Source organism: Sciurus carolinensis, chromosome 10, assembly GCF_902686445.1.
Source record: "Sciurus carolinensis chromosome 10, mSciCar1.2, whole genome shotgun sequence".
Lineage (NCBI taxonomy): Eukaryota > Metazoa > Chordata > Mammalia > Rodentia > Sciuridae > Sciurus > Sciurus carolinensis.
Window position 1 is genome coordinate 48,598,528 of NC_062222.1, and position 19,955 is coordinate 48,618,482.

Genomic DNA, 19,955 nt, shown 5'->3' on the forward strand with positions numbered 1-19,955 from the left:
CCCTGAAAGTCAGCTTAAAAAGAGAAGTGTATTTTGACTGATGGTTTCAGAGGTTTCAGTCCATGGTTGGTTTCCCTGTTACTTTGAGCTTGAGATGAGGCAATATATCATGGTGGGAATGAGTGGCAGAGGAAGCCCCTCAGTTCATGTTGATCAGGAAAGAGGAGGGGCTGGAGTTCCAGCAATTTCAAGGGCATGACCCCAGTGACCAAACTTCTTTGCCCCAGGCCCCACATCTTAAAGGTTCACCACCTCCTGATAGCACCACAGGGCTGAGGATCAAGCTTCTAGCACTTGGACCTTTGAAGGGTATTTATGATCCAAACTATTACAGTATTAGTGATAGTTTTCATTTAAGTTGGTATAAAATCGTTTATTAGACATGGATAATAATTTTCTGTCCTTTTCATTGAAACTGTGGTTCCAGTGTTTTTTCTTTTTCTTTTGATTGGAGTTTTATTTGCATTTTTGTACATTGAATTTAAGTTTTTTAACTTGAGATTTGTTATATCAGGGTTATAAAGTATTATATATACTTTTTAATTTATTTAACTATTTTTATATCTAATTAAGGAATCTTTATTTTATAAAATCCCAGAAAAATGCTTTTTTATATAACTTTATACGCTCATGAGTCTCTGGGGCTGTTTTTTGGACTAGAGATAATTTCAGATAGGTCTGACATTTATAAGCATTTTGATAGGTACTGCAGGTGTCTCCCTTCTGTCTTTCTTTTTTTCATTCAATTCCTAATCACTTTTTTAGGGCCTTTCTTAGAGTGGCATCCTTTGTGTTTGGTGTTTACCTACATACATGCTTTTTTTTTTCCTTGTAGGAAGGAAGATTTTTTTCTTTTTAAACATTTTATTTTGAGAAAACTTTGGAATTCCTCTGTAAGTCTAAAAATAACACAGAGAATTCCCATACATCCTTTACTCAGCTTCCTTTTATGCTGATTTTCCCACTGATGTACTTTCCTGTTCCATAATTCAATTCAGGATATCATATTATATTCAGAATTAAATTAATTTTTAACCATAATTCTATAATGATACAGACTCCTGTGGTATGTGTAATACACAGGACTTTACATCTTTTTTCTTTTTTCCCCCTATTGGTTAGAAATTGAGGGTAAATGCCATGATATCATGTTACCACACCTCCAGTTCTGTATACCTTTTAGTATTTGCAGAATCATCTTTCTATAGTGTAGTCTTATTTCCCTTTTTCACTCTGAAACATTAACTGATTGTTTCCCATTGTTTATAGAACCAAGGTAACTTGTGTTCCAGGTTCTTCATAGTTTGGTTCCAAGCTGTGTATTTTCTTATTTGTTGACCTTGTTTTCTTCTGCAGTATTTTCCATGTCTCTGTCTCTGTTTCTCTCTTTCGGTTGCTTGTCTTCATCTCTGTAGTCATAATTAGTGCCTTCCTCCTAATTTGTTTACTCCTATTTGATGTGTATATGAATTGCCTTTCCTTTTATACAAATTTTAGACTGTATTATGCTTGCTAGTCAGTGTGATGATTGGAAAATTTCATTCAAGGTTTGAAAAAGGGATAGATAAATTAATACTTGCTGAATACTTATTATAAAGTACATATATGCAGGACACGTATCTTAAGAAATAGTGCATCCTGATTATTAGAATCTGGGAAAGGGACTTTTTTTTCTTAGTTTAGCTTCCAACCACCTTTCACCTGAATTACTTTGGTAGTTTCCCAAGGGATCTTTGTGCTGAGTATTTTCTACATGTTGTCTAATATTATTCATACAGTAAACCTATGAATATTTCAGAAAAGTTAAGACACTTGCTCATGGATTCTGCACCTGACGATTTTACTTTTAGGATTCTTCTCATTGCATTTTAGTACAGTGTAATTAAATCTATATCCAGAAAGGGATTCTGGATTATATTCGTTTAGGTCAGAGAAGTTTTCAAATAAAAATTATTTGTTTTTATCTTAAAAACTGAGTTGTGACAAAAGAAGAAATGCAGATGCTTCCATGATGTGATTGCTCTCTTTTGGTAACAGCATTCTTTGGGGAAAAAGATTTCAGTTATGTACTATTCTAAGTAAATGACTGAGTTCTCACTGCAAGCATGTGAGTATTTCTCTGTTGTGATGGTTGATCTTATTAGTTAATTTCAGAAATACTTAGTGCCATATGTAGTTGATACTTTTTTAAACACTGGAGATGGGGCAGTGAATTAAACAATAAAATTTATTGCCTTGTATACCTTAATTTTAGGTTCTCACCACCACTGTTTGGTTTGTATTGTATGGCCCAGAATGAACATACAGAATTTTCCTTCCTTCACAACATCATGTAGAATTTAAAAAGACAATTGAAAGAAACACACACACACACACACACACACACACACAACCAACTACATCTCCTTTGTTTTGCTTACAAAGTTGAGTTTCTAGTGGGCACTAGGGCACAGGGAGAAATCAGTAAATACCTGACACTTGACTCAAAGTTCAGTTAGTTGGGGGGATGCGGGGAGTACGTTTGCCCACTGCACCCACATTGCAAGTAACCTGGTGTCATATGCACTTCCCATAGCAAACCGTCCACCCAGGAGTAGCAAATGCATTTCAACTTCATTATTATCACAGGCGTTTGTGAGGATTTCCATAGGTGAGTTCTGAGGAAGTATATAGCAGAGTTTAAACGTAGACTAGGAAGTGAAGGGAATGAATATGTCATGTCACTGTTGCCTTAGCAAAGGCTGATGACCTCATCTTGTAATTCATGGTGTGTAGCATGATGATGGAATGACAGTATGAGGAGTAGAGGTCCTGCATTAACCAGCATGGTGTATGAGGGTATTTTGTGAGCTGAGAGAGAATGCCGCAGATGAGGTTGGGCACCTTCAGAATCTCAGCATTGTTGGATTGAATTTGTGTTAAACCCTGAGAAGTGATCATATGTAGTTGTTTGTCCCAGATAGTTGGGTCAGGACTGATAGAGTCTGCAGTCCATATTCTGGGATTTCTACTACATGGTTTTTTATTAATATCTAGATTATTCCCTTTCTAGTTTATTTTTGAAATGTGAATCTTTTCTCTGATCTTTCACATTTCTGTTTTTAAAATTTTTTTAGATGTTGATAGACCTTTATTTTATTCATATATTTATATGTGGTGCTGAGAATTGAACACAGTGCCTCATATAGAGGAGGGCATTTCACTGACCCTAGAAAGATGAGTATTTTTAGAATGATTTTCAAGAATTTCAGAGCAGGTAAAAGACCATACTGCTGGAAATACTGTTGAAAAGAATGTAACCATGTAGAAAAATAAACTACCATTAGTTGGTTAGCGAAGTGTTTGTTCTGTACAGTATGAAATAAGAAAGTGTTTGTAGGTTGTTTAATTTACCTTTGTCAGTCTGAAATAACAAAAACAGAGATCCTTCAAAGATAATGAATTTCTTACAGGTTGAACATTTTAGTGGGTATATTCCTGTCAAAGTAAACTAAGTATTTAGGGAGGCAAAGTGGGGAGACAGGATATTTTAGAGGTAAACTGAGGAGGGTTAGATAAACTATTTTTGAACAATTATCACTGGCTACAAGGATCAGTATCATGGGTGGCAGCAGCACAGGATTGGGCAGGCAGTTGCTGGGCAGATCTCCTCACAGAAGTGCTTTGCTGTAGTCTTTGTTAAGTGTGGTGATTTGGCACTTACTTTTAATAGTTCTTGTTCAAACATATGTGCAAGAGATTCCCTCCTTCATGATCTCTGGGCTTTATTAATTTTTTGTTAGAATTTGACACAAGTGACTCCATTTTGATTCAGACCACTTTCCCACTTTGGAAGGCCAAGGTACATTTTATTTGATAGTTATGATTTACTTGGGTTGTAAAACCTGAATCTTAAGTTGTGAATGAGTGACTTAAAATAAAAACTTTTTATTTCCAAAATGAGCTAAGTAAAATTTATCTTCTTTTTAGGTTCAGTTTTGTTAGACTTTTGAGGTTTTTATTTTCCTTACACCTACCAGTCCTTTGATCTCTAGCATCATCTGAGTGTCCACCATTTCAATTCATTTCTTACCCTAACTATCTGCAGTTAGTTTAGTTCACAGGTTAGGTGCTCAGTCCCATAGGACTACCTCTGTTTCAGATGCTAACCATGAATGAGGTGCCAGCCCACCCACTTTTATGCCCAGCTGATTACAAATTAAGTATATTCCCCCACCTACCGCAGATTTGCTAATTTGTTAGAATGACTCATGGAACTCAGGGAAGTTCTTTATTTACTATTGCTGGTTTATGATAAACTTAGTCTTTTTGGTTTGTTTTAATGAAGGCTTTATGTAGGCATGAATGATGAAGTCATTGACCATTGAACTCAAATCTCTGACCCCTTTCTCCTCCCTGCTCAGAGGTGGGGGTGGGGTAAAACTGAAAGTTATTTTGTTTTATTTTTTTTGTCTGGGGTGGTACTGGGGATTTGAACTCAGGGACTCTCGACCGCTGAGCCACATCCCCAGCCCTATTTTGTATTTTATTTAGAGACAGGGTCTCACCAGGTTACTTAGCAACTAGCTTTTGCTGAGGCTGACTTTGAACTAACAATCCTCCTGCCTCAGCCTCCCCAGCTGCTGGTGTTATAGGCGTGTACCACCTCGACCAGCAAGCTGAAAGTTTTAATCCTCTGATCAAGGCTTGGTCTCCCTGGAGACCAGACCCCATCCTGGAGCTGTCCAGGAAAGTTCAACCATGAGGCAACTTAGTAAGACACTGAGGAGTTTCCAAGAGTTTTAGAAGCTGTGTGCCAGGTACCAGGGAAAAAGACAAAAATATCTGTGCATTTCCCATTGTACCATGACTAGGGAAGAGGGCTTTCCAGAGAATGGTAGTGTTCGAGAAGTGTAGCCTCCGTGGGAATATAGTTATAAATGATAAATGGAGTTCTCTTTATTTGATACTCAACATTATTTTGGAGACACTCTTCTGAAATGAATTGTACCTGGAATTTTTAAATTTAATGTCTTTTAGTAAGATAAAGCATTTATTTCTTTGTCCAAGCAAAATATGTTTTTAGTATACTATGTTGGGTGTTTTAGGATAATGATGGTGCTTTAAATACTGTGGATAATTTGAGTGTAATGTTACATACAGATCTTTGATTTTCTTTCCTCTCTTTTAGTTGGGCTGTGTAATATAATTGGGATAGGTAATATAGTCATTGCTATAAAGACTGAATTTCTTGGCATTTGGTCAAAGTATCTTCATTTTCTTAATATGCTTCATTTGATATGAATTCAACAATATAGAAGACACTAACAAATAATAAGGATTTTTAATTTAATTTTTTTCCTAACCCTTCAGTGGTCACTAGATGGCCTGCTAGTATTGCACTTTAACTTGGCTTTTTATGACATAAGGAAGTCTGCTTCTTGCCGCTGGGTTTAATCTAAAGTGATATTTTAAATACTGTTTTTAAATCCACCAGGAACTCGAGATTTACTAGTGCTATAAATTATTTAAAGGTTTGTCTTTTTACAAAATGGTGGTTTAGTGCTCTAAATGGATTTTATACCACACATAAAAACCAGATTTTGCAGCTCAGTTTTTAAGTGTTGCCAGAATGTTGTTTGGTGTTCATGCTTTGGATGCATGTAGTTTAGATAATAGAAATTTAATAGTTATATAAAAATATGAATGAGCCCTAGTGTTCAAGTCTGTGGAGCAGATTTGGCTGCAGGAAAAAAGTACAGAAAATACTTAAAGAAAAACTTACAAATGGAATCACTGTTGATCCACATATTTTAACATATTCAGTGTTCTTCAGGAGGGTTAAAATGAGAAGGCAAGAGCTACTATTTTGGTGTCCTAAGTGTTGTTTGTCCTGCTTGCCAGTTTCCAGGTAAAAACAAATAATCTGTCTTGACAAGGATATGGATATAATATATGTTAGATCTTAGATTGGCTTAGATTGTGTTTACTCAGTCAAGAAAAAAAAAGTGTTTGGACACCCATGTTGCATTTTAAAAGTAAATTAATATTTAAAATTCATAATGTTTAAATATTTCTAGACTTATAGGTTGTAGAACTCACCCCTCACTTAATAGCTGCCTTTGAGTTTTCACTGGGCCCTTGTGCAGGACGCCTAGGAGCAGCCCTGAGCACCCTTTGCCCTGAAGTGTGGGGAAGCTGGAGCTCTGCAGATGGGAGGGGCGGCGTCCAGGTATGCAGAGACACTTCCTGGCCTGGCTTGTGATCTGTTTATGGTTTCAAAGGAAATTTGCTGAAATAAAGGTTTTTATATGAACAATTTGAAGAAGAACACATTGTTTCTAATAGCCAACTGTAGCTGTGGAAATCCTGATGAATCCCAAATAAAACGAATAGCTTTTGTGGTAGGGACATCACATTCTGTTGTCCAGATATCTTGTCTCACTTTGAGGTGGTTTTGTTCCTTTTGGATGTTTAGTGGTGATTTTGGAAACGGAGATTTGTCACTAGGGTGTGCTTAAAATTGCCTGTGTCTGTATTTTTAAGATTCTTTTTGTATTCCTGATGGAGACTCAATCCTTTGATTCCTACACGTAGATTCTATGTAGGGCTCACTTCCCCTGAGCAGATGTTTCATGTTCCTCTTGATTCATGCTCTATATCTGCATTAATTCCAGAAATATACACTCTATTTTTTGAAAAACAGAAGCGACCCCTGTCCTTCTATTTCACATTGTTTGGGCATCAGAAGAATTTGGTATCCCAGTTGTGAGGATAAAATTCACTCAAAAATATTGCAGGTTGTGAATTTGAAAGAGGAAGAATTTTGTGAAATGCTTGTAATGAAAAAATTGACTCAAAAATAAAATACAAAAAAGATTTTCTGCCGGATGTGGTGTCACATGCCTGTAATCCCAGTGACTCGGGAGACTGAGGCAGGAGGATTGCAAATTCAAAACCAGCCTCCGCAACTTAGTGAGGCCCTAAGCAACTTAGTGACACCCAGTCTCTAAATAAAAAATAAAAATAAAAAGGGCTGGGATTGTGGCTCAGTGGTTAAGCACCTCTTGTACCAAAAAAAAAAAAAAAAAAAAAAAAAAAAGGATTTTCCCTCCTCTGGAAAGAATGTGATTAAAGATTCTGAGGCTACCTGTAAAGCAGCAGCATGTGACTGAAAATGCATTCTTGCTAAAGCACAAAATCTGTGCACAAACATTAAAAACAAATGATTTATTTGGCTCCTAATGTGATATTACCTGTTTCATGTTCAAACTAGTTGTCTTGGAGACACTTAGATTTGCTCACAAATTATTGCACATTGTATCTTGACTTGGGGGTATGATTGAAAGGAAATGGACTTTGCTTTTCTTCCTTTGAACCTCTCTCTAGGGAAACTAGAGTCAGATACCTGCGTGCACCTTCTCATGTTGTGGTGTCTCTGCAGGGGACAGTTCCTGTGGAGGTAAAGCATAACCCCGGTGGTGTGCCTGGAGCCTTGCAGGAGATGGTTCCCACTGCTGCTGTTCATCAGTATCAGTGAGCTGTGTCTAGGGATGCTGGCTTAGGGAACCAGCTAAAAATGCCCTGTTGCATCCAACAAAGATCAAAAGATTAGTTTGCTCGATGCTTTTTTTTCTGACTGTTCACTATTATTAGCAGTAAGCGTTGGGGAAGTATGAGTAGCTGACCCTACACACCATACCAAAACATATCCTGACCTTATAGTGGTGCAGGTTTCAGAGATGCTTCAGAAAGAAAGCTTTATGGAAAGTTGTTCTCATCACTGAAGTGAAGAATGAGATTCTTCGTTTTCCTGAAGTCCCTATGTTATTCATTTCCAGATGGCATATTCTGGCATTCAAAGTGCTAAGGGGTCTGAAGTGGTGGAAATGGGGGTTGATCCTCAGTTTATTCCCAGCAGCAGGGTTTGAAAAAGTTGGTTGAAAATCATTCATTTATCCTTATTAGAGCTATTCAGGCCTAATGGAAAAGTTAAGTATCTTCACTTTTTGCCTAGAACTCTGTCAACACACTGAAAGATCACAAACTGACCAGAAACCTTGAAAATTATAAATGCTTAATAAAATTTATTTATGAAAGTAAATTATGAACAGTTTGTGTGACATAATATTTCATAACTCAGTTATCATGGGAAGAACAGTGCAGAGTATTTTTGGAGTTGAATAGTATTGGGATTTCAGTTGGAATCCCAGTTCTAACACTTACCAACTAGTTATATGATTTTGGGGGAAAAAAAAAACCTTATTTCTCTGACTCCATTGTTCTCATCTGTGACATAGGAAATGATAATAATACCTGCCTCAGAGTTATACTGAGGATTCTGTGAGTTAATGTACTGTATGAGTTTAGAACAGTTCTGGCATGTAGCAAACTCTCTATAATTATTATTTATTGAGATTTTATTGTGTGTTAAGTGCATCGAAGATACTGTATCAGCAATTGGGGGCAAGTTAATAACCTCTCCTGGGCCTCAATTTCTTTATTTGTAGAGGGAGGATAGGAATAGTTCTGCTACTTTTCATGATAGGATTCTGTGAAGATTAAGAGACTAAATTCGTGTGAAGCCCTTAGAACAGTGTGTGGTGTTGTAGTAAGTATCTAACCCCCACAGTTTAATTGTTCCAACAGCACTGGAACATATATGTGTGTGTCTTTTTTTCAATTTTAGCATCAGAGGAGAGGATTGGTGGTAAGATGTTAGGTAACCTGCTCAGGGCCTCACAGTTAGAATTCGAACACAGATTCTAATACTAGAAGCCTGTGTCTTCTTTCCTTACTTCACAGCGTTAGAGGTGAGAACTTTGGAAGTAACTGTTTGATAAACCCCTGTTTTTTTCTTGTGTCTCTTTTTGATTTTGAGATATTATGTCCTAAAAGTTTTGTGATTAATGTAAATATTTAATTTCAGATCTCTTGTGAAATCATATCCTATTCTTTCTTACCCAAATCCTCATGAATGCTTGCTTTTTGTGTAACTTCAATGATTTTTAGCATTTATTTCGTGGTATGGAGGATTTTAATTCTTCATTTTGCAGCTGCAAAGAATCTATGCCTCAAGCTTCCTCTTTGGGAGCTTTACATATTCAAGAAGCTAATTGAGTTATATAGGATGTGTGTATGCAGTTCACTTAATGGACGTTATGTTGTCCTTCCAGGAAAAGTTGATTCTGAATTTTTAGTTTTAGTTGAAGAAGTATGATAGTCTTTGCATAGGTTGCTGAAACTATCATTTGCCTTGTGATGTCCTTGTAGGTGGAGAACAGTTGGTGGAAAAGGTAGAACAATGACAGTGGGGAGCTTTTAGAGGGACGCAGGGTGATTTTTTTCCCCCCTCATTCCTAGATCCTCTTTACTGCTTTTTTTTATAATTTTAAATAAATGAATTTAAAAACAGTTTCTGGAGTTGGAAGGCACTGAATGAACAACCTTACGCTATTCCTTGTGTTAGATTTAAAGAAGAGTCTTTTTTCCCCCTTGTGTGATTTTCCTTTTCAGGTACACAGTTCAGTCAAGTATTACATACAAACTGTGTTTTACTTTATCACTTTTTTGACCCCATTGGCAAAAGTTAAGACGTGCCTACCTTAGCATGGGTTCTTTAGTTTGGGGAACTAATTCACCCTATTAGCATATGGTTGACAAGGATTTATGGCTACAAAGAAAATAGAGGCAGCAGATGGAGCTATCTTTCTTCCTTCACCATTGTTTTGTAATGGCCTCCTATAGTATTTATCCTCAGGAAACATTAATGAGTGGCTTTCAACAAGAGGTACCTGCCAGAAGCTTCATTTTAGATCTGGAACGTATATGAGGAATCCTGGGTTGTAGAGGGTTTGTGCCTCACACGTTTTTGGTTTCCTGTGTGAGCTATGGAATACTCCAGGGACAAAGGGGTCTCTAAAAAGTGCCGTTCTTACCTGCACCCTAGGAGCTGTGTTGCTGTGTCGCTGATGGAAACTTCCTGTTGAAGCTAGCACTGTTTATTTCTTTGAATTTATTATTTCTTTTCCTTAATGTTTACTCATATTTATTCTTAGATTTATTATGAGATAGGTTAGAGACCTTGATTTTACCAGTAGCAGCGGCCTGATTTTGGTGCAGATTTTGCCAATGCCAAACTGTGTCAGTGTTCTTCATCTTTGCGGTATAGAATTTCTGAGAAAAGTAGAACTATAGGAGACTAATTCTAGTTCCTTAGAACCCACAGCAGCCACTTGAGTGATGGCACATAGGCTTCTGTGAAGTTTTCTAGCTTCAATAGACATGTGACTCTGCCTTGTTTCTTCTGAAGATTTTACATAGGACAAAATATAGTCATGTGACACTTAGGCCCTTGTCCCTCATGTGGGGGCTGTTGTGGTTTGAGTATGAGGTGTTGCTCCAAAAGCTCATGGGACAATGGAGTCATGTTAGGAGGCAAAATGATTAGATTATGGGATATATAACCTGATCATGGATTAGTCCACTTGATGGATAATTTGAAAGGACTAAGGCAGTACTGAGTGGTGATTGTAAGCATGTTGGGCTTGTCTGGAGGAAACAGGTCATTGGGTTGTGTTCTTGGGAATTATGTCTTGTCCTCTGCACACCCCCCCCCCCCCCCTTTTCTGGCTACCATCAGAGCCCTCGAGCAACTTTCCTCTGCCATGCCTTTTCATGTCCTTTTGTCGCCGTGAGGTTCAACCTCAACCGAGGCCCAGAGAAATGGCATGGGCTGATGATGAACAGAACCTCTTTGAAAGCTCCTGCCCAAACAAACTTTCCCTCCTCTGTGTTGTTATTGGCAGGTACTTTGGTTATAGCAATAAAAACTGACCTAACATGTGACATGTTCTGAGAAAAGTGTATTCTGAGAAGATTGTCGTCATTGTCATCATATGAGCGTCTTAGATTGAGTTTGTTTGCACAAACTCAGATGGCTACAGTGTCACCGATTTTGTATTTTGTCATCTACCAACGCATTACTATGTGACACATGACTGTAAAAAGTTGAAATTTCTTCCAGAAATCATTCCTCAGGGAAAATAGTGTTCTTAAAAATTCCATGCTTCTATTAACATTTCATTTTTAATTAATTTTTCATTGTTTAGTATTTTTAAAAAATAGACTTTATTTATATTAGAAGTTTTAGGTTCTTAACAAAATTGCTGTCATATATTGGAGTCATATAGTATATGGTATTTTCAGATTACTTCCCTCATTTAATAATTTGCATTTAAGTTTTCTCCATGTGTTTTCATTACTTGGTATGTTTAGTTCTATAAAAACACTAAAGTGATTATATCATTTCCAACTGGGAATGCAAGTTTCTATTGCTCTACATCCTCAGCAACATTTAGTGGTGTCAGTATTTAGACTTTTGGCCATTCTAATTGGTGTTTTGTGGCATCTCATTGTTTTAATTTGCAATTCTCTAATGCTATATGATGTTGAATATCTTTTTGTATTCTTATTTGCCAACTGTGTAACTAGTTTGGTGAGCTGTCAATTTAGGTCTTTTGATCATTTTTTAATTGTACTGTCTTTTTTTTTTTTTTTTTTTTTCCGTACTAGAAATGAAACACAGAGGCACTTAACCGCTGAACCACATCCCCAGCCCTTTTTAATATTTTCTTTAGAGACAGGGTCTCACTGAGTTACTTAGGGCCTAAGTTGAGGAGGCTGGCTTTAAACTTTGGATCTTCCTGCCTCAGTCTCCCAAGCCATTGGGTTACGGGCATGCACCACACCATACCTGGTGGATTGTTCATTTTCTTGAAGAACTTTTTGAACTATTTTAATTTTCTATTTTTAATATGTAATAATTGTACATATTTATGCTGTACTGTGTAGTGTTTCCATACATGTATATAGTATGTAATGGTCTAGTTTGAGTCATTAATATATCCATTACTTCAAACCTTTATCATTTCTTTGTGGTGAGAACATTCAAAATCCTCTCCTCTAGCTGTTTTGAAATACGTGATATATTTTTGTTACCACAATGTGCAGTAGAACCCTAGAACTTATTCCTCTGTCTGTAACTTTGTAATTTTATCCACACACCCACTCCCACCACCTTTTTCTAGCCTCTGGTAACTACCACTTTCCTTTCTACTTCTATGAAGTCCACCTTCTTAGATTTCGTAAATGAGTAAGATCATATATTTGTCTTTTGTGTATGTGACTTGTTTCATTTAACATAATGTCCTCCAGGCTTATCCATATTGCTGCAAATGGCAGAATTTCGTTTATTTTTATGGCTGAATAGTTTTGTGTTGTGTAAATGTACCATCTTCGCTTTATCTATTGGTGGACATTTCTGTTGCTTCATATCTTGGCTGTTGTGAATGCTGCTACAATGAACGTGGGAATGCAGATGTTTCTTCAACATACTGATTTCATTTCCTTTGTGTACCTTGTTGTAGGATTGCTGGATCCTATGGTAGTTTTATTTCTAGTCTTTTGAGAAACCTCCATACTGTTTTCCAGAATAGCTATACTAATTTACAGCCCATCAACAGTGTAGGAGTCCCTTTTGTTTGTATCTTCACTAGCACTTACCTTTTGTTTTTTTTTGCTAATAGTCATTCTACTAGAGTGAGGTAATATCTCATTATGATTTTGATTTTCCAGATGATTAGTAACGTTGAGCATTTTTAAAAAATATATACCTGTTAGCTATTTGTATATCTATTTATTTTTTTTAACTTTAAGACAGTTTCACTGTTTTGCCCAGGCTGGCCTTGAACTCATGATCCTCCTGTTTCTGTTTCCTGAGTAGCTGGGAGTACAGGCAACCAGCACCACACTCAGCTTGTATGTCTTCTTTGGCAAAGTGTCTGTTAGGTCTGTTGATCATTTTTTAAGGATTTTTGTTTTTTTGCTATTAAAATACTTAAATTCTTTATATATTCTGGATATCAACACATTGTTGCATGCCTACTTTATAAATATTTTCTGCCATTCTCTTCATTGTATTGATTATTTCCTTTGCTGTGTGGAAACCTTTTAGTTTGATATAATCCCCTTCGTCCATTTTTGTTTTTGTTGCCTATGCTTTGCAAGTCATATCCAAAAAAGGTCATTGCCCAGACCAATGTCATGAAGCATTTCTCCTGTGTTTTCTTCCAACATAGTTTCATGATTTCAGGTCTTACATTTAAATCTTCACTTCATTTTGAGTTGATTTTTTGTACCTAATGAGAGATAGGGATCTAGTTTTCATTCTTCTGCATATGGATATCCAGTTTTCTCAATACCATTTGTTGAAGATATTGTCCTTTCCCCAATGTGTGTTCTTGGCACCTTCGTCAAAAACGGGCTGATTGTTTTAATGTGTAGATTTATTCATGGTATCTGTTAGCTTGCATTGGTCTATTTGTCTGTTTTTATGCTGGTACCATGGTGTTTTGTTTACTATTAATGGTGTGTTTTGTAGTCTGTTAGCATGATACCTTCAGCCTCTCTAACCATCCTGCTTTTTTCCTCAAGATTGCTTTGGTTGTTGTGAGTCTTTTGTAATTTCATATGAATTTTAGTATTGATTTTTCTGTTTCCTTGGCACTTTGATGGGGATTGCAGTAAATCTGTATATCACTTTGGGTATTATGCCGATTATAATGACATTTCTTCCAAGTCCATGAACATGGGATATCTTCTTTTGGGGAGTTTTAAGAGTTCTTTGTATATTTTGTATAATAGTATTTATCAGATATGCCTTTGGGAAATATTTTCTTCCCATCTATGTCTTATCTTCTCATTCCCTTGAGAGTTGCTTTAATTTGAGTAACAAAATATTGCTTGGACATAATGTATGAAAAGCCCTCAAACAGTACCATTTTGTGTTCTTATTGTATAGGTTATCATATCGATTTGGCTTAAAAAAAAAGTTAAAGTGATCAAATACATTTAAGATACTCCTAGTACTATGACAGGTGTTGTGTTAAAGCCTCGTGAAGATCTCCTAAGAGCAGTGTATAAATGGTTATGATGTGGTAATCACAAATATTTATGTGCTTATAAGATAAATGGGAAAAGATATTGACTCTATTTCCTATGAATGAGTTTTTGGAGCTTTGATAAAAGTTCTGACCTGGGCTAGGGATATAGCTCTGGTAGTAGACCTCTTGCCTAGCATGTGCGTGGCCCAGGGTTCAGTTCTCCTAGTACTAAGAAAAACAATCAGGCTCAGGCTGAATTTCATGTGGGATGAAAAAGTACTGTTTATCAAACTGATGGTTGGAATAAAACTGACATTCTGGAAAATCGTGTTGCGTGAATTAAAAGGTGGCTTTAGTGACACTAATGAAGGTGTATCTGCAAACGAATAAAATGGTTATGTTTCAAGGAATTCTTTTGTTTTAAATTCCTTTTCTTACATTATATTTGAGATCACCTCACATTTGAAGTTGCCTGCTTTTGACGTATAGTGTATTCTAGGAATTTATTCTCTCCCACTAAATCATGGCACAAGCTTGCATATGGGATGCTGTTTGTTTAAGAGTAGATCAACAAACATTTGGAAAACTGAGTGGAGGGACTACAGCTTTCAAAACCTTTTTATGTTGTTGTTTGTCTTAACAGTTATAATTCTTTGGGGGAAGTCTAAATTGTTTTTTTTTTATTTTTATTTTTTAGTCTTTATACATTTATTGATTCTTCCATGGTATGTTGTCACATTGCCTTTTTTATTTTCTATCAGTGATTTATTTATTTTTCTCTCTCTCAAGAACTCCAAATTGTTGAATCAAGCTATTCTTTTGTTATATAGGATATTGTACCTGTCGATGCCTCTTATGAAGTGAAAGAACTGTATGTACCAGAAAATAAACTTCATTTGGCAAAAACAGATGCAGAAACATTACCAGCACTGAAAATTAATAAAGTAAGTTCTGTTGCTTTTCAATCCAGTTGTTGCAGCCTTCTATGCTGATGTTAGGTTGGTGAAAGTTTGAGGCCAGGGTTGGTGGTAGACTCGGCGTTAGGGTGTTATGGCGTATATATCATAATTTCCCAGGATGGGGAATATGTTTATTTCATGAAACAGTATTCCTGCAATGCCATTGCTTTGATTTGCTTTAGTCCTAATATTTATTTATTTTGAAATATCAAACAACATAAGATTGTATGAGATTTTTAGGCTTAAGAGAAAGAATGGGTTCTAAAATATTAAGAAATAATAATCCATAATAATTAAAATGAATATTTCCTTTAAACATGTTTCCTAATCTCCTGCCCAATACTTGATTCCCTCTTTCATATATTAAGAATGATTCCATTTTTTTATCTTAGCTCCAATGATATCATTTGGGTCTTTCCCAGTAGAAACTTGCCTAATTAAACTAAGCATGATGAAATGGAAACTCTTAATTTATTTGCAAATCTTAGAGAATCTTAAGTTGCACCATTTATGTATATTTTAAAAACAGGTTAAGGAATAAGAATGTGGAATAAAAGCTGGATTTCCTAGCCTTTCTTCTAAGATAGCAAAAATTCAAAACATCCAGCAAAGTGCCAAATCTGGAAGTAAGAAGGAAGAACAAAACTGGGCTTGGAGAGAGACTTTTCAATAGTACTCAAATCCATGATAGGAGTTGATGATGATCTTGACGTACTTTGTGTGACTGGATCTCTGACCAGAATCCAGGACATGCTGGGTAGCGGCAGGGAGGGAGGCCTGTAGCTCCCTGTGGAAAAGGAGCCAGAATTTGTCAGTGACGACTTTGCATGGAATGAACACGCACGTACAATGAGAGTGAATGAATATAAATCCAGGTCTGTCAGACCCTAAAACCCAGAAAGATAGTACTTTCTCTAAATGTGAATTTTCTCCAGAACTGTGGTTCTCAAATGTATTCAGTCAGCAGTGCACCTGGAGGGCACACTGCCATTCTCTGTATCTTCTCAGAGGACTTTTTCCAAATATAGTCACCTTGGGGGTTAAGGCTTCAACATAGGAATTTGGGGTAAAGGGCATAAACGTTTATCCCCACAGACACCATCTAGAATTGGATTCTAATAGAGACAAATAATAGTCACTTCCAAAGGTACAGGAAAAATTAATAAGAGGAAAACGTCAAAGTGAAAAAAATTTACTTACAAATACATTTTCTCCTGTGATTTGAAGCAGGGGGATTCTTTCCATTATTTGATTTTGCAGTAGGACTCATTGACCAACTTGTTTTGGGAGTAAATAGAAGACTGCATTTCATTGCAGTCCACTTGGCCAAGTACTTCATCTTTTCTCATTTGAGATCCACTACAATATTCAGTTAAAAAAGGAATGTACCCAGCACCGCAAAAAAAAAAAAAAAAAAAAAAGGAATGTATCCAGCAATGACATACACAGTTCATCAATTCTTCAGTGTTCTGTTGGGAAATGCTGGAAATCTAAAAGTTCAAGAAATAATAATCTTTGTAAAATGAATGGTATTCTGTCATGGGTGAGGGACTTGGTTTTGGTAAATATTTTTATTTAAATTTCTTTTGGTTAGGTCATCCAAGTATATTTGCCAGACTTTTCATTGTTACATTTCTGAGGAACATGATAACACAAAATCTTGGGCTCCAGAGTAAACTGACTGAATCAGAAACTGAGTGTGAAACAACTTTCTTTTAACAAACCTTCCAGAGATATCTGACATACATTAAAGTATGAGAGCCACTGATTTAGGTAAAGCTGTCTATTACAAATGCTTGGAGGTCTAATGTTATTCATATATATATATTTTTTTTATTCTTTTCAGTACTGGGGATTGAACCCTGGTGACTACCATTTTATATTCCCAGCCTTTTTTGGGTTTTATTTTGAGATAGCGTCTAGCCAAGTTGTCCAGGCTGGCCTTGAACTTTTGATCCTTCTGCTCAGCCTCACAAGTAGCTAAGATAACAGGCAACTGAGATAACAGGGATCTGTCACCATACCTGGCTATGTTATTAGGAGAAATGCATATTTTTCTAGTGCCCTTGTTTTTTTGTTAGATACATAAAATCTATAACCATCCTTAAAATGTTTTCTTCCATTATTTTCAAAATTAAAGTCCTGTGCATGATGGTTCACTCTTATAATCCCAGCAATTTAAGAGACGGAGGCAGGAGGATTGAGAGTTCAAAACCAGCCTCAAAAAATAGGGATAGTGGGAACATTCCTTAACATTGTAAAGGCCATCTACGCTAAGCCCATGGCTAATATCATTCTAAAGGGTGAAAAACTGAAAGCATTCCCTCTAAAAACTGGAACAAGGCAGGGATGCCCTCTTTCACCACTTCTATTCAATATCGTCCTTGAAACTCTAGCCAGAGAAATTAGACAGACCAAAGAAATTAAAGGGATACGAATAGGAAAAGAAGAACTCAAACTATCCCTATTTGCTGATGATATGATTGTATACTTAGAGGAACCAGGAAATTCCACCAGAAAACTTTTAGATCTCATAAGTGAATTCAGTAAAGTAGCGGGATATAAGATCAATGCACATAAATCTAAGTCATTTTTATACATAAGCAATGAATCTTCAGAAAGAGAAATCAGGAAAACTACCCCATTCACAATAGCTTCGAAAAAAATAAAATACTTGGGAATCAATCTCACAAAAGAGGTGAAAGACCTCTACAATGAGAACTACAGAACACTAAAGAAAGAAATTAAAGAAAACCTTAGAAAATGGAAAGATCTCCCATGTTCTTGGATAGGAAGAATTAATATTGTCAAAATGGCCATACTACCAAAAGTGCTATACAGATTCAAAGCAATTCAAATTAAAATCCCAATGATGTACCTTACAGAAATAGAGCAAGCAATTATGAAATTCATCTGGAAGAATAAAAAACCCAGAATAGCTAAAGCAATCCTTGGCAGAAAGAGTGAAGCAGGGGGTATCCCAATACCAGATCTTCAACTCTACTACAAAGCAATAGTAACAAAAACGGCATGGTATTGGTACCAAAATAGAAAGGTGGATCAATGGTACAGAATAGAGGACACGGACACAAACCCAAATAAATACAATTTTCTCATACTAGACAAAGGGGCCAAAAATATGCAATGGAGAAAAGATAGCCTCTTCAACAAATGGTGCTGGGAGAATTGGAAATCCATATGCAACAGAATGAAACTAAACCCATATCTCTCACCTTGCATGAAAGTAAACTCAAAATGGATTAAGGATCTCGGAATCAGACCAGAGACCTTGCATCTTATAGAAGAAAAAGTAGGTCCAGAGCTTCAACTTGTCGGCTTAGGACCAGACTTCCTTAACAGGACTCCCATAGCACAAGAAATAAAAGCAAGAATCAATAACTGGGATAGATTCAAACTAAAAAGCTTTCTCTCAGCAAAGGAAACTATCAGCAATGTGAAGAAAGAGCCTACAGAGTGGGAGAATATCTTTGCCACTCATACTTCAGATAGAGCGCTAATCTCCAGAATCTATAAAGAACTCAAAAAACTCTACACCAAGAATGCAAATAATCCAGTCGACAAATGGGCTAAGGAAATGAATAGACATTTCACAGAAGAAGATCTACAAGCAATCAACAAACATATGGAAAAATGTTCAACATCTCTAGTAATAAGAGAAATGCAAATCAAAACCACCCTAAGATTCCATCTCACCCCATTTAGAATGGCGATTATCAAGAATACAAGCAATAACAGGTGTTGGCGAGGATGTGGGGAGAAAGGTACACTCATACATTGCTGGTGGGGCAGCAAATTAGTGCAGCCACTCTGAAAAGCAGTGTGGAGATTCCTTAGAAAACTTGGAATGGAACCACCATTTGACCCAGCTATCCCACTCCTCAGCCTATACCCAAAGGACTTAAAATCAGCATACTACAGAGATACAGCCACATCAAGGTTCATAGCTGCTCAATTCACAATAGCCAGACTGTGGAACCAACCTAGATGTCCTTCAATTGATGAATGGATAAAGAAAATGTGGTATATATATAGGATGGAATATTATTCAGCCATAAAGAATGATAAAATTATGGCATTTGCAGGCAAATGGATGAAACTGGAGAATATCATGCTAAGTGAGATAAGCCAATCTCAAAAACCAAAGGACGAATGATATTGCTAATAAGTGGATGATGACACATAATGGGGGGTGGGAGGGGTTAGTGTTAGGGTTAGAGTTAGGGTTAGGGAGGGGGGCAAGAATGGAGGAAGGAAGGACTGTATAGAGGGAAAAGAGGGGTGGGAGGGGTGGGGGGAAGGGAAAAAAACAACAGAATGAATCAAACAACATTACCCTATGTAAATTTATGATTACACAAATGGTATGCCTTTACGCCATGTACAAACAGAGAAACATCATGTATCCCATTTGTTTACAATAAAAAAAAAAAAAAAAAAACAGCCTCAGCAATTTAACAAGGCCCTAAGCAACTTAGCAAGATCCTGTCTCAAAATAAAAAATAGTAAGGACTGGGGATGTGGCTCAGTGGTTAAGTTCCCCTGTGTTCAATCCCTGGTACAAAAAAAACAAAAAAATTTAAATTGCTAAGGCCTTTATTGCTTGTGTACATAAATACATAAATGTGAAATTGAAAATTTTACTTTATTGCTGATTTATTAGGTGGATATGCAGTGGGTGCAGGTTCTGGCTGAAGGTTGGGCAACCCCATTGAATGGCTTCATGAGAGAAAGGGAGTACTTGCAGTGCCTTCATTTTGATTGTCTTCTGGATGGTAAGATATTTTATATTTAAAATTGCACCATGTATGGAAGAGAGATTATGTAGCTTTAGTTGTCTGTCACTGTTTATAAAAAATAATGCTATCTTCTTAACCTATTAAGTCCCAGGTTTTCAGTTCTGAGTATAGTTCAACAAAATTGATACAGGTACATTAAAATAGGTTAGAAAGGGTAATCTAGAACTCATATACATAATTATACTAATAATCCTAATGTGTTTATTACTTTGTTATAATTGTTATTTTTATAATAATATTATAGATCATATAATGAT

The 19,955-nt window shown here is 36.3% G+C and overlaps 1 protein-coding gene across 2 annotated transcripts in view; it reads left to right on the plus strand.

The window, feature by feature from the left end:
* Papss1 (3'-phosphoadenosine 5'-phosphosulfate synthase 1) overlaps positions 1-19,955 on the plus strand; it is a 133,253-nt gene that overhangs the window by 59,933 nt on the left and 53,365 nt on the right. For both annotated transcript variants that reach the window (XM_047567035.1, XM_047567037.1), the window contains exons 6-7: positions 14,753-14,866; positions 19,563-19,674. In XM_047567035.1, the coding sequence (XP_047422991.1) occupies positions 14,753-14,866; positions 19,563-19,674 (226 nt within the window). The remainder of the gene's footprint in view (positions 1-14,752; positions 14,867-19,562; positions 19,675-19,955) is intronic.